Source organism: Pieris rapae, chromosome 3 (genome assembly GCF_905147795.1).
Source record: "Pieris rapae chromosome 3, ilPieRapa1.1, whole genome shotgun sequence".
Lineage (NCBI taxonomy): Eukaryota > Metazoa > Arthropoda > Insecta > Lepidoptera > Pieridae > Pieris > Pieris rapae.
In genome coordinates, this window is record NC_059511.1 from 763,776 (window position 1) to 777,543 (window position 13,768).

Genomic DNA, 13,768 nt, shown 5'->3' on the forward strand with positions numbered 1-13,768 from the left:
GTGTCCTCCAAGCGTTGAAAAGATTTCCTTTTAGCCGTAATATAAATAATCACCCAGTAATTATTGCATGTCGTGATTTATTATATCAATGCTTCATCAAAAAGTACACTGTATCTTTTGCTTGGATTCCGGGTCACTCAGGTATCTTTGGCAATACCAAGGCTGATAGGCTTGCCAAAGCTGCGGTCAATGACGGAGACCTGGTTCCATACAAAAATTTTTCTTGTGATTTAACTCTCCTTCCTAAATCCCAGTTAATAAATTCTTGGATAAACATTTGGCGTTCTTCAAGTCAGACGAAAGGACGGTATTACAACATGATTCAGGGGGATATACCTCCTAAACCATGGTTTTCTACTTTGACGCTTGGTAAAGATATTACTTCGACCCTTATACGTATGAGGCTGGGCCATGCATGCATACCCTTGCATTTGGCAAGGCTTAACCTTTTGCCTGACGACACATGTGAGTGTGGCAATGACGTTGGGGATTTTAACCATATATTTTTTGCCTGCAATAGACATGACCGTTCCGCTTTTATATCCTCGCTTTTATCCATAAATATTCCTTTTCCTACTTCTATTTCTGTCCTTTTATCTAATATCAATATTGATGTATATAAAATTTTAGCTAGTTTCATTTTTCATAACAATATAAAATTATAACCTACGTTTTATGTATATACGTACTTATAATAAAATTTATCTGATCCTTTTCCAAATTCCGTAGTAATTTCCTATCCAATAAACCTAATAATGCACTTCCTAACTTTTGTACATGGCTGACGCACAAACCGTGCAGGCCAAGAAAGGGAAAAAAAAAAAAAAAAAAAAAAAAAAAAAAGCCTATTTTCTGTTTTACGATTTGTGATTTGTGAAGTTTAAATTTTTATTCTGTTATAATTTCTCATATATTTTTATTTAATAATAATAAAATTTATACGTAAGACAAGACAAGGGTATGGTCAATGGTGTACAGACTTTAGCCTGGCCGTAAGGCGAATAATAGTAATAAAAGATTAAAGAATATTAATAATATACTATTATATTTTGATCGGCGGTTTTCATTTTTCTTGATGCTGACTTTGTGTCATAATTACTTTTGCGTTTCGAATAGTAATAAAACCAGCAAAAATGAGGGACAAGTGTTTAGTAGAAGAAAATATGCATTTGGTATTTTTATTCTATTACTGGTTGCTGTTTTATGGGTAATTTCTTCAGAATTAACTAAGGTAAACATTAGGTTTGGTAATTAGGTTGATTTATAATTTACTACTTTTATATATTATTTCTTAATACTTTCCTCTTATTATAGTACATATATATTGAGAAGAAATTGGAGAGACCTTTCCTTGTAACCTATGTGAGAAGTTCGTTATTATTTATATATCTCTTAGTACTGTGTTTTACTCCACCTACAAAGGATCCATGCCGACCAGCTGAATACACAGTAAGTAAACAAAATTATGAAATATAATAATGAAAATATAAATTAAGGATTTTTAACCGTGTTAGTAGTTGTACAGCGACCACCTGTATCACTGTTTAGAACAGTATACATTTTACCTCATTTAATACTCATATGTTTTTTTATATTGTAGCAACTGACAGAAGCAGTAAATGAAACTGATGATGAGTTTAGTGAGGCAACAAATAGTTTGGTATGTAAAGTTTTTAATATGACCAAATAATTACACAAATAAACATTGTTATGAGTAATGAATTAAAAGAAGTGCGCTGTTAAGGTAGATTTTATTTAAAAAAATGTAATTCAAATATGACTTAAGTGCTAATAAAAATTATCAGTTTGTAACACTAGTCAGTTTGGTGTATGGTATTAATATTTTATGTGTCAGTACAGTTTTTAGCTTAAATTGCCTCGGTATATATTGTTTTTCATTTTATACCAGGGTGACTCAACATTTGTGCCAGTCCGTGCAGGAGAAACAACAGATAGTGATGATGCAGCCCCAAGAGCCGTCAGATTCAACAAAGTAGCTGAGGTATTTACAGGCTTTTGTTGCTTATTGGTCAATGCACTGAAACCTTGGTTGATTCCACTTCTGGTGAAAATGTCCTTTGGCTTAGTTTGCTACAAAATCCTACTAATTCCTTAGAAATTATATCTTAAATACTATGCCCTATTCTTGTTACAGATGTTGAATTTTAATTTCCTGTAATGCTCAAACATAAACATAGAAGTTAATGCCATTCTTTTAAAAGCAGAACTTTTATTATCCACTTCTGTCATCTGCAAATAATGACAATTGCGGTTGCCACCCTTACCTTATAATAAAGTTATGTCAGATATTGTTTTACTTTATGAGAACAATAATGTACACGAAAATACTTTATTTCGCATGATGATTTATTTAAAAAAAGATGGCAGCTAACTCTGTGAAATCATGAATTTTATCAATGACAGGTGCGAGTTATGTCAGCCGCGATGGCCGGTGAGGCATTACTCGCCCGTCTTTCGTGGTCGGCTTCTCTTCGCGCCTCAGAGTTTGCCCAAAGACGTGCCGCGGCAGCAGCCACTCGACGACATATACGTCTCGCACTTATATTTACGATACCTGTGAGTTTTATCTATCTATATTTAGTATATATAAGTATAAGTTATAAGATAATGTAATTTCTTTTTTATGTTTATGGTAAATGTTAAGAAGATTATGATATGGACTGAGCAGTGTCGGTCTACGCCTCATCGCTTAGGTTCGTAGATTCGATCCCTGGCTGTGCACCAATGGACTTTCTGTCTCTGTGCACATTTAACATTCGGCTTGCCTTTACCCAAAAAGTGGAAGGCGTGTGTTCTGATCTTGCCTCTTAGATTGAGAATCATGAAACAGATACATAGGAGCCGTTCAAGTAAAAGCAGATGTACTGCAATTAAGCCCCCCTTCCTCTTGTCAGCAAAAGTAAGAATAGCTCTCAAAAGTACATAAATGTATTAATTTTTACGTATGAATCTTCGAAAATGCATTTCGCTGTCAAGTAATGTGTGGATAATATCTGTAAAAAAGTAAATAATTAATGTTGACGTAATCACCCAAAGAGAAAATCAAAGAAGTGGCGTTATCTAGCGGTTTGAATCCACATTGAACTCGCTATACCTTTTTTGTATCGTCCTCCCATCTTCTCATCAGCCTGGCTTTTGTTTGACCCGTCCACTTTAGTTTTCAGTTTGGGGTGTGTGTGTCTTCATATTATATAACTATAACTTTGCCTTTTTTTCCAGTGGTTCATATCAAATTATCTATATCGGCTTAGCTTGCTCCATACGTCGACATGCTCCGCGACAATTTACACGTCAACAACAAGTGCATTTGCGCTATCACTTGGCGCTTTATTCGCCCAAGCGCCAACCGACAGATTCAGCTTCTCGAAATTTCTCTCAGTTTTACTCACCGTAGGTGGAATGGTAAGTGATGGATGAGAATAATTTCTTCTACGTTTTTAAAGGTGTAGTTTGAATCTTGGATTTTAAGCAAGTACTTCAAAAAATAGCCTACCAATTCTTAAATGGCGGGAAACGCACTCGCGAGCTATGTGGGAGATCCGGTAAGCCTCCTACTCGTTTGCTCACTCTTATTAGAACTATTGCGTACTCCGTTATTTTCGCCTGACGTCTTTACCATTTATGTTGTATTTTTTTATTCATATCTTGCGATTTTTAGGCAAAATCGTGATAAAGTACTTCCAAGCAATCCCCATTTGTAAACAAAAGAACTATTACGGACTAGGACAATAAAGCGACAAAAAAAAACGTACACAGCTCCGCAGTTTTAACTAATTTCCGCAGCTTCAAAAGTACTGCTTAGTATTAAATCGGCGTTATTGAGGCACTGTATTGTATTTATTTCAAGGTGGTGATGGTTTTATCGGAAAGCCATAAGAATAATTGGACTGCGATACTATCGGCTCTTGGCTCGGCACTTTGTTACGCAGTACATTTGCTATTGTTTCGACGGGAATTGAGGAAAGGGGATGGAATTAATTCTTTCTTACTTGTTGGTAAGTACAATTTGTAGTTATATTTGTAGAAACTTCTTTAGACGCATGAGTGTAAAACTTTTACGGATGAAACGTCACGAAGATGTGCAGCGTTTTTTTCGAAGCTTAGTAACAATTAATTTACAAAGAAGTTTTACTTTTGACACGTGTACTTTGCATACGCACGCACTTTTTTATATTACGAGTATTTGGTATTTTTTTCCCCGTAATATACAATTAATTAAGTGCCATATCGAAACATTTATGTGTATATTTTCGGCCCATATAGCATTGCCGGCCTAATGGCTACAGTGTGCGACTATCATCACTGAGATCCCAGGTTCCACCCCGGGCTTTTAAAAATTATGTATTTGATAATGTTCTAATATTTTCGACAAAAATGTTTCTGATCAGAGATTTCATTATTTAATTTTAAAGACAAGTTGGTGATTTGATACTTTGAAGATGAGGTTTAATGATAGGATTTTCTAATGCTGAAAAGTATCAGTGATAACTTTCTTCGTCCCAAAAGAACAAAATCTTAATTTCCGTCATTTTAGGTATAGTCGGCTGTGTTTGCGGTTGTCTTATTTGGACATTTGGCGGTGTACTGGCACTCACGGGAGTTGAGAAGGCGGAACTGCCCTCTCCTCGTCTCTGGAGCTGGTTGTTGCTGGATGCTGCTCTTAGTCCTTTGCTAATGGAGTCATTGTGGCTTTGGTAAGTGATAGTTGAGTATGAAATATGAAAATCTCACTTAGGTGGTATAAAGAGCAAAATAACTTGTAAGTCAGTCATATTAAATTTATCGAAAGATTATCAAAAGATTGACCCGTCATCTTGTTCAAAGAAGCGTTTTGGCCGGTTGTTGTTTGAATTTTTGAGTTTTTTCTGACTACCGCCAGAAAATAATTTTTTGACACAATTTATGTTTAAATTTTTTTTATGACATAAACATAGACATCATATTTATTACTAACAAAACACACAGAAACACAAAATAACAATAATGAAAAGAGAATGAGAGATAGCAATTCTTTTAAAGAACAAGGTACGTAGTATTGTCTTTTATTAACATAACTTTTACACATTTAAAGAAAAACACTTTTTAACGGATTATAGTTACGTATTATTGTATTTAAACTTATAATTATTTGGACATAATTTTAAATTTAAACCGACGTTTCGCGTGCTTTACAGCGTGCGTGGTCACGCTGTAAAGCACGGTCAATTTAAAATTATGTCCAAATAATTATAAGTTTAAATACAATAATACATAACTATAATCAGTTAAAAAGTGTTTTTCTTTAAACAAGGTACGTTTTAAATGTGTAATGCGTGTGTGCTGTGGTTTTAATTGTCCCTGGCTCAGCATTATTTTGACACATAGGAGTACCTACTTCTCCTAATTTCTCTTATCATCTCACTTAGTTCGTTAGTCAATATTTATATCAATTTAATAAAGTCGCTACTTTTGTTTTTTTTTCCATTTCTAAATATGTTCTAAAGTGTCAAGAACTAAGCTAATACTCTATGATATCAGCTAATTAATAGCAATTTAACAATCCTAGTTGACACACTTATACACAGAACAGATGGGGCTATAAAATGTAAATCCAGTTCCTAATACTGAAATGTCCTTAAAGGGGTAAATCACTAACATCATCGCGCACAGCAACAAGCGTGTTGAGTGCGACCGTTGTGATGTGTGCGTGCCTTGAGGCGTGGCGGGGCGAGGGGGGCGTGGTGCGATCGTGTGCGGCCGTACTGGCCACGTGCGGCTGGTTCTGCGCTGGGCTGGATAGGAGCGGTCTACCCGCGCCGGCCGCTAGACTACTAATCAGACTTCGGCCGACCGATCGGCTCACGTGAGTATTTTCTTCTGCTAAGATTTTTTTTTTACGCTACATTATTCTACCTTAATAGTTGCTTCTAATTCGATAGAACGTCAAAATAATACCCACACCAATTAACCTAAATAAATATATTTATATGCCTCAATCTTATAACTAACAATAGCAAGCAACTCCAGTGTACAAATAAATAGGTCTACCTCAAAAGAAATTTTGTTAATTATTTGTATGGCTTGCGATATTATCTAACTATACAGGTCTCTTCGAGAAACGTGTGGATATTTTTATAGGATAGCATGTATGACATTCATAAGAATCTGAGCAAAAGTAATATATTGCAGGACGATACGCAGCATTTCCGATTTGGATGAACAGTCAGAGGCGCTGATATCAGATGATCCGACGTAACACGATAATTTTAATGTATAGAATAATATTTTTGACACAGCACTGAGTTTGCTGAAGCCACCTTTTGCGATTGTTTCACTTAAAGTAATCATCACATACCATTTTTGTGTTTCACTCCGCGCTTTTGCTTTGTACTAAAAAAACATGACTATACACAATGTCTAAGTATCTCATATTGTTTCGTAAAGAATGGCGAGTTAATTTAAGTGAAACGGAACGCAAATACTAGTCTATGTTGTAGCATTTATTGACGTTTAAGTATTAATATTCTTCGTAACATTCCATAAAAAAAAACTATTTTTGTAAATACCTTATTTATCAAAACTTCAAAACTTTAGAAAAATCATGGCAACATTGAGAATAACTCTCGTCTTCAGTTTTCTTCAAGTGTATTTATTGTTCTGTTGCATCTTCCTGGGATTTAAACGAATTGTAATTAGTATGAGTGTTAATTTTGCCTTTTTGTGTGACGTTTTTTTATACACAAAGATAATCTATAGTCCAAAGTATTTTTGTGAACCTTCAAAAAAGTTTGGGTATCAATTTTGTGATCTTTCGAATTTATAGATACAATAAAATGTTTCCTAGACTTGTGAATACATGTAATTAATAGGTAAGTAAGTTTTGTGTTGTTCCACTAAACCAACTCTAGATGTCTCGCTCATGGTCTTCGCGACGACTAACAAAATTTTAAACTTGTATATCTCAAATGTGAAGTCCAAGCAAGCTGAGCAGCTCATAGCATTGTTTCCCATTTTTTTTGTGCCATGCAATTTACTACAATTCTTATGCATATATACAATTATTTATCATAAATACCTTTTAAATTAGAAAATCATAAATGGTTCCTATCATATTTTCCCTTTATAGAAAGAAATTACTAGGAAATTGTTGTAATTTCTAATTCCAAATGATTTTAATACATTTTCGAACAGCCTTCACACAATCCAATTGTCCCCTTTTGGGGCGTGGGCCCACGTTGGGAAACACTGCTCTGTAAATTCTTAAGTTACTTAATTACTGGATTTTATATATTTTCGTCACATCGTGTTTAAGTTTAGCCAATGTTGTAATTATTAGTTAATCTCATTACTGAGTTAGTGCAATGCTATTTTCGAAATATGCCTTTCTTCGAGCTTCATTTAATTTTCAGGACTTTCTTAGGTTATTGGGGCTAATTTTGGTGTACTGAACTAGTTTTACTTATGTTAACGACGTATAAAATAATAATTTGTGAAATAAAGAAAATAATATTTTTTAAAAATACATCCGGCTCGAAGGACCAATATACCTTTTGTAATATGGCCCACGGACAAGAATTTTTAACAATATGAAAGATTGTTAATTCCGATACCATTGATCCGAAGCAAAATTGTAGTCCTAGTTCATTACATTATTTTTTTAATAATGAATTATTCAACTTTTTTAGCCTAGCTCGTAACCATCAAAATTAGCACAGCTCAAAGCCGCCTCGGGACTTCTTAGTGTTTAAGTTTGTACTTTATACATATGTATTTTTATTGGTTGGGAGAAATAATTTTGTTTAAAAAATCATATAAAATAACTATTTTAATATAATGTAAGATCAGTATTGTGGTATGTATATAAGATTTCTGTAAATAAACCGTATTTTCTATTATTTAGAAATGCAGATGATGGAATGTTTTAAAATAAGTATGGCTTTGATAATATGTTTCATGCCTGGAATAATATTAAATTATATGAAAAGATCTTTGAACGTTGAATGATCTCTGGTAGGCCTAAAGTTACCAAATCGTTGGCCTCCATCATCTGTGGGAAGATAGTCTTTATATTAATCTTGTTTACAGTATCTGTTGCACAATCTTTAGATGCAATTGTTTATGTTAAACTGAATGTACCTAATAAATAAACAGCTTTGATTCTTTGATTTTATTAATTACTAGCTAAAAAACCCGGCTTCGCCCGGGACTTGATATGAGATGATGTGGTAGAGTCGAAATAAAAAAATAAACTATGACAAGTAAAAAAAAAAGTTTATTGAAAACGTTTTCTCATTATTTACAATACTTGTTTATAAACAACATTTTTCATTTTATTGTCCGGAGTATATACATAAATTTTTCGGATTTCCTACTCTTGAGCAAGCTACATATAGCTGACCGTGAGAGAAGCAGGATTCTTTGAGGTTAATGGCACAAAATTTTAAAGTTTGTCCTTGCGCTTTGTTAATTGTAAAACTAAAGGCTAATTTTATTGGAAACTGCAGTCTTTTAAATTGAAATGGAAATTCCGAAGAGATCAGAGGTATTCTAGGTATAAATACTGTCTGTCCTTTGGTCTTTCCAGAAATAAGTTCAGCTTCAATGATATTATTCGATAGCTGTTTTATAAATTATTATTTATTTTTAAATTTGAAAATATTTTCTCTCTCACACCTTTTAGAGTATTCTGGTCATTATCGTCCGCCATAATAAAAGGTTCTATAGCGGTAGCATTTGTAGTAAAAGCGCGAAATTTAAAAACCTAAATTTTTTAATGTTTTGAGAACTAATTTTCTTCTTCTTCTTTATGTCCTATAACCCATAGGTGGGGCAGAGGGCGTCCACAGCGAGCCTCCATCCCGTTCGGTCTCGGTTCGGTCAAGACCGAACGAGAACTAATTTGGATAACTAAAATTATGCCGCATTAACTCCAAAATATAAGTTAGCTAATGACGTATAAATACACATAATTTAATAACTTTATTATAGCAACAAATTAACTTTAAGACTTTATTGAAATTGGAATTTTAAATTTCGTGTCACTACTTAATTTTTGGGGTGTTCAATTGGAGTCGAGAATGATTTACATTATAGTTTAGTATGTAAGTGGGCGTACCAATTCTTAAAAGGCCGGCAACACACTCGCTAGCCCTCTGGCATTGAGTGTCCATGGGCGGCGGTATCACTTAACATCAGGTGGGCATCTTCTGCCCGTTTGCCCCCTGTTTTATAAAAAAAAAGGGTGTACAGGATAACGACATATAGATTCAGTAACAATTAGGTTTTGGTTGCTTTATTGAAGGGGATATAAAGAAAACATACAGTCAGCCACAGCATTTTCCGTATGACTTACGAAACCCATCAGTTTGGGTATCGGCAATGGACGCACTGCAGAAGCTCGACTAGCATTGGGCTTACCGAGGTCAAATAGCTACCTTCGTTGTTATACTGAATATGGAGCGTATTCAAGCCTTAGTAAACCAGGCACAAGCAGCACATAAAATAACTAACAATACGCTTTGAACAGAATATCTTTGACTTCTGGTGAGTTACATGCAAACATTCAGGCCAACTAATGCTAGCGATCTTCTTTTCGCTTGAATACTTATAATCTATCACTTGTTTGAGTGGGTCATGACCCCCATGACCCCCCCACCCCTCCTAAATCTGCCATTGATTTCGAGAAATCTGCATATAATGTTGGATTTTATGAAATTTATGTACTGCATTTAATATAAGGAGGAATCTTTTATCAATTTTCAACTTAAGATCCTTGGACAATATCAATGATAAATTCTGTGCCTTATTTTTGTGACCATTCTCTTACAATGCAGACTAATTTCCCTTTTTTGTTATAGAATTTATGGTATTTTTGTTTTAGGGAAACTTAACCATATTGGAGCAGGAATCATTGCTACACCTAAGTAGATGGTGTAAACATGTACAAGCGCAACCGAGAGTGTGTTCTCATTGTGCCCCAATCCCATTACATACTTTGAATCTACATATTCTCGCACCTGCAGTACATTAAGTACATAAAGTGTAATTTTTATTGGTATTTTTAATGGTTATGTATTTTAATTATACTGGATCTCGAAATGAAAGACTTAAGATGTGTTTTATTTTATGCTGCGTCAGTAATATTTTTGGTATGTTTTTTCATATTTTCTTTTTTATAGAACAGGGGGCAAAAGGGCAGGAGGCTCACCTAATGTTAAGTGATACCGCCGCCCATGGACACTCTCAATGTTCTTCCAACGGGTGTCCCTTGACACCTGTTATGTTTAAAAAAAAGTAATATGGCTAAGAGAAACTAATGATTTTGGAAATGGGTCAAATTAGTTAATGTAACGAAATTCTTAACAAATTCATTTTCCTTTTAAAAGTATTTGCCCTCTAAATTTAAAATAAAAAATGTCTGTTTTCCAAAATTAACTCGGTATATTGTTTCATTTTTTGCATATTTTTTGTTTTACACAATGTTTGTGAGGAGCTGCAACACCATGGTGTCACGTGGAACATGGTGTAATGTGACACCATGGTACCTTAAGTAATTAATAGTTTATTCATAATCTTAATTTTATATATAAATCTCGTGTCACAATGTTTGTCCTCAATGGACTCCTAAACCACTTAACCGATTATAATAAAATTCGCGCACCATGTGCAGTTCGATCCAACTTGAGAGATAGTATAGGTAAGATCTTTAATTATAGTCGCAATTTTATTTTATTGCAAATTATTTGTTTATTATTTGATAAAATTCTAACAGATGGCGCTGAGTTAAAGGTAGTTTAGTTTCACATATTAAGTTCTCCTACGGTTTCCCTTGATTAATTTACTACTATGTAATAGGTACATATAACAAAAACCTTAGCCACAGCAACGCTTGGCCGAGTCTGCTAGTAATATTATAAATTAAAAACAATGATTTGTCCTCGTCAGTAGGAGGCATAGTGAAATAGAACTTACATTCTCGTGGGTATAACACGCAACTACCTACTCTATGCCCACATATTCCTTTGTTAATAATATCTACGCGGAATATAACAAATATAAAATATATGCTTACAGGATTTAAACTCAATTTAGTAATCGCTAGTTAATCTGTCATAACTTAAAAATATTAAACTGTGTTTAATGTTTGAACAGTGTTTTGTGTCTAATATTTCAGCAAGCAGCTTGTATCCCTCCTTGGTACAAAATACCACTGCCAAAGCAATTATTGCCTCATGAACTGAAGAATGCCAGCTTGGATAAACCACTAGTGTACCACCCTCAGCCATTTTCCTACCCTGGATATCCAGTTATATTATATTTATAAAAAAATAAATACAAAACTTTCATTATCTAATTTTAACATATTTGGTCCTAATATATTAGACTCCTTATGAACTGTACAAGATACTTACTTGAATGTTATTTTATTTATTTAATCCTATTGTTCATGTAATTATGTACTAATATTTTACAGCGTTCAGAAGTTTTTGGTTTATACGAACCTATAAAAACTAACATTAAAATGTAATAACTAAAATATATTTTAAAAAGGAATCTCTGTAGGCAAGGTTCCGAAAAGCGAAGTTTATTTAATAAGTACCAAATCTTAATACAACACAAACAGGGATTTGTCACTTTGTTTTTTTATGGACCAGGCGAACAATTAGACGGGTGACGACTGACGGGTCAATTACTAAAAGTGATAACTATAGCCTATGACACCCGCAATGCCGGGGACTAGCGGGTGTGTCGCTGAACTTTCAGGTGTTTAATGGTACGCAGTACTCTTTCCTTGCAGGCCACTTAGTCTTTGTATAATCTTCAGAAGAAAGAATTATTTCGAATTCTACTGTGCTGTGTGTCCTTTTAGAGGCCTTTCAAGTATTACGTGAGAAGATGTACTGCAATTTATCCCCTCCTCCTGTCAGACGACTTGCGTCTGTCAATAGCAAATATAAATAAACGTTTTGTAGGAATCCTCGAAAATGTATTTCGTTTTCAAGCATAGACAATGTGTGGGTAATAAGTATGTGTAAAAAAGTAAATAATTACTGTACGTAATGAAATAAAAAAATCAAATATCTCCCCCTATAGTGCTTACATAAAATACTTGAACGGCCCCTAATATGTCAAAATTCAATACATTTTTGACGTTCGGCAGTCAGGCTTAGTCTCAAACGTAAGTCTTGACACCCAATTTGCCAATTTCCCGTGCACAAAATAACAGACTGTCCAACTTATTGAATGCGGTATATTATTCTAATAAATTATGATTCAATAGCATCATCAGTATAATTTAGGAAACGACATCGCCTACCAATACCCTTTATTATTTATTCATTATTATTTTCCGTGGTTTTCGTTACATTTGCTTTCCGATCAGAGATTCTTAGCATCAAACATCGCTCCAGTTTATGTGAATACGAGCAGCTATTCTCTTCCGATTCTGTGAAATGATAAAAAAAAAAATGGTTATTTCACCGAAAAACCTTATATTGTTTTTTTGTCCTACCATATATCATCGGCTGCACGCTAAGTCGAATTAAAAATATGTAATATGATTTGAAGAAATCTGCTGGATTTTGGAGAAATAATATTTTGAAATAAACAGTAATTTAATACAAAACGTATTTCGTAATTATACTTAATAATAGCACGTATTTATCACTCGTGATATAACATTATGCAACATTTAGTCATTTAATAAACGAACTTACCAGACTCCAACTCCAGAAAACACTCGTGGACCTGATCCTTAAGATGCGAACTGGTTTGTTGTGAATTGAGAGAACTTTGAAGCTTGTTCCATAATTCCGGTTCTCTTGGAATTCCCCTAGAATCAATCTGGAAAATCCGTTAACAATGTTAATAACTATTATTTTGACATAATGGATAAACCACAAGACCACTTACCACTTGTAAATTGGCAAACACGCATTGACTCAGGCACTGAAAAACGTAATTGCTTTACAATTGCTAACGATGTCAGGCGTTAATTATTGAAAGGAACAAATGGATGAAAATAATTAATTATGAATAGCGTAATAGAAGTGATCGAATTATGTATTTATATTATGAGACTAAATTCACCTTAACTCACACATTTAAATTACTTTATAAAATTATGTATCCGGAAGTATTCCGATATAATTATTTTATACATGAATAAATGTAGAAATTTTCAGAGTCAAGAAAAGGATAAATTGACAAATTATTGCATTGAAATTAATAATTTACAAAAAACCACGAATTTACGGGCTACCGCGTCCATAAATTATATCTATTATAAACGTACTAAGTCCTATTAAAACAAAATGTACCTGATCGGTATTCTTAGATAGAAAATCTCGTTTATTTCTATATATGTCGTTGCTATTGTTATTATAATTCAAAGCCGGGCGGGGTAAAGTTTTTATATATTTTTCTCCAACATCACCAGCTCCAAACCCCAAATAGTCATAGTCTGTGCCATTTAGTACGTGTATCCGATTTTCCTGACTATTATTTCTACGTTCGTGGTAATATTGATTGTGGTTTTCTTTGTTCCCATCAATACGCGTATAATTGTTACTTCGACGTTGACGAGTCTTCGGAACTTCCAAAGAACAAGATCGCAATGCTTCCGATATTTCTTCCTCTAGTAAATGGATGTTGCCTTCGTTCGCGCAAAGCACTAGTGGTATTACTAATGTTAATGTGATAGCAAACATATCGCCAAATGAATCTGTGGGAAAATTGTTCTCATTTAATACTTTGTGCGCAGGAAACA

General features: G+C 33.9%; 2 protein-coding genes across 2 annotated transcripts; one reads left to right on the forward strand and one right to left on the reverse strand.

Moving 5' to 3' along the window:
- The first annotated feature begins 866 nt into the window (after positions 1-866).
- LOC111002655 (solute carrier family 35 member F5) lies at positions 867-8,157 on the forward strand. The gene is made up of 10 exons (XM_022272826.2): positions 867-1,231; positions 1,315-1,449; positions 1,601-1,660; positions 1,910-2,002; positions 2,425-2,577; positions 3,241-3,423; positions 3,869-4,016; positions 4,556-4,715; positions 5,642-5,863; positions 6,190-8,157. Exons 1-10 carry the CDS (start codon positions 1,076-1,078, stop codon positions 6,254-6,256), a joined length of 1,377 nt encoding a protein of 458 aa, XP_022128518.2. The 5' UTR covers positions 867-1,075; the 3' UTR covers positions 6,257-8,157.
- Positions 8,158-12,233: 4,076 nt separating this feature from the next.
- Positions 12,234-13,709, reverse strand: LOC111002664 (odorant-binding protein 59a-like). The gene is made up of 4 exons (XM_022272840.2): positions 13,320-13,709; positions 12,913-12,948; positions 12,717-12,843; positions 12,234-12,445 (listed from the first exon to the last, which is right to left on the reverse strand). Exons 1-4 carry the CDS (start codon positions 13,707-13,709, stop codon positions 12,333-12,335), a joined length of 666 nt encoding a protein of 221 aa, XP_022128532.2. The 3' UTR covers positions 12,234-12,332.
- Between the last annotated feature and the right edge of the window lie 59 nt (positions 13,710-13,768).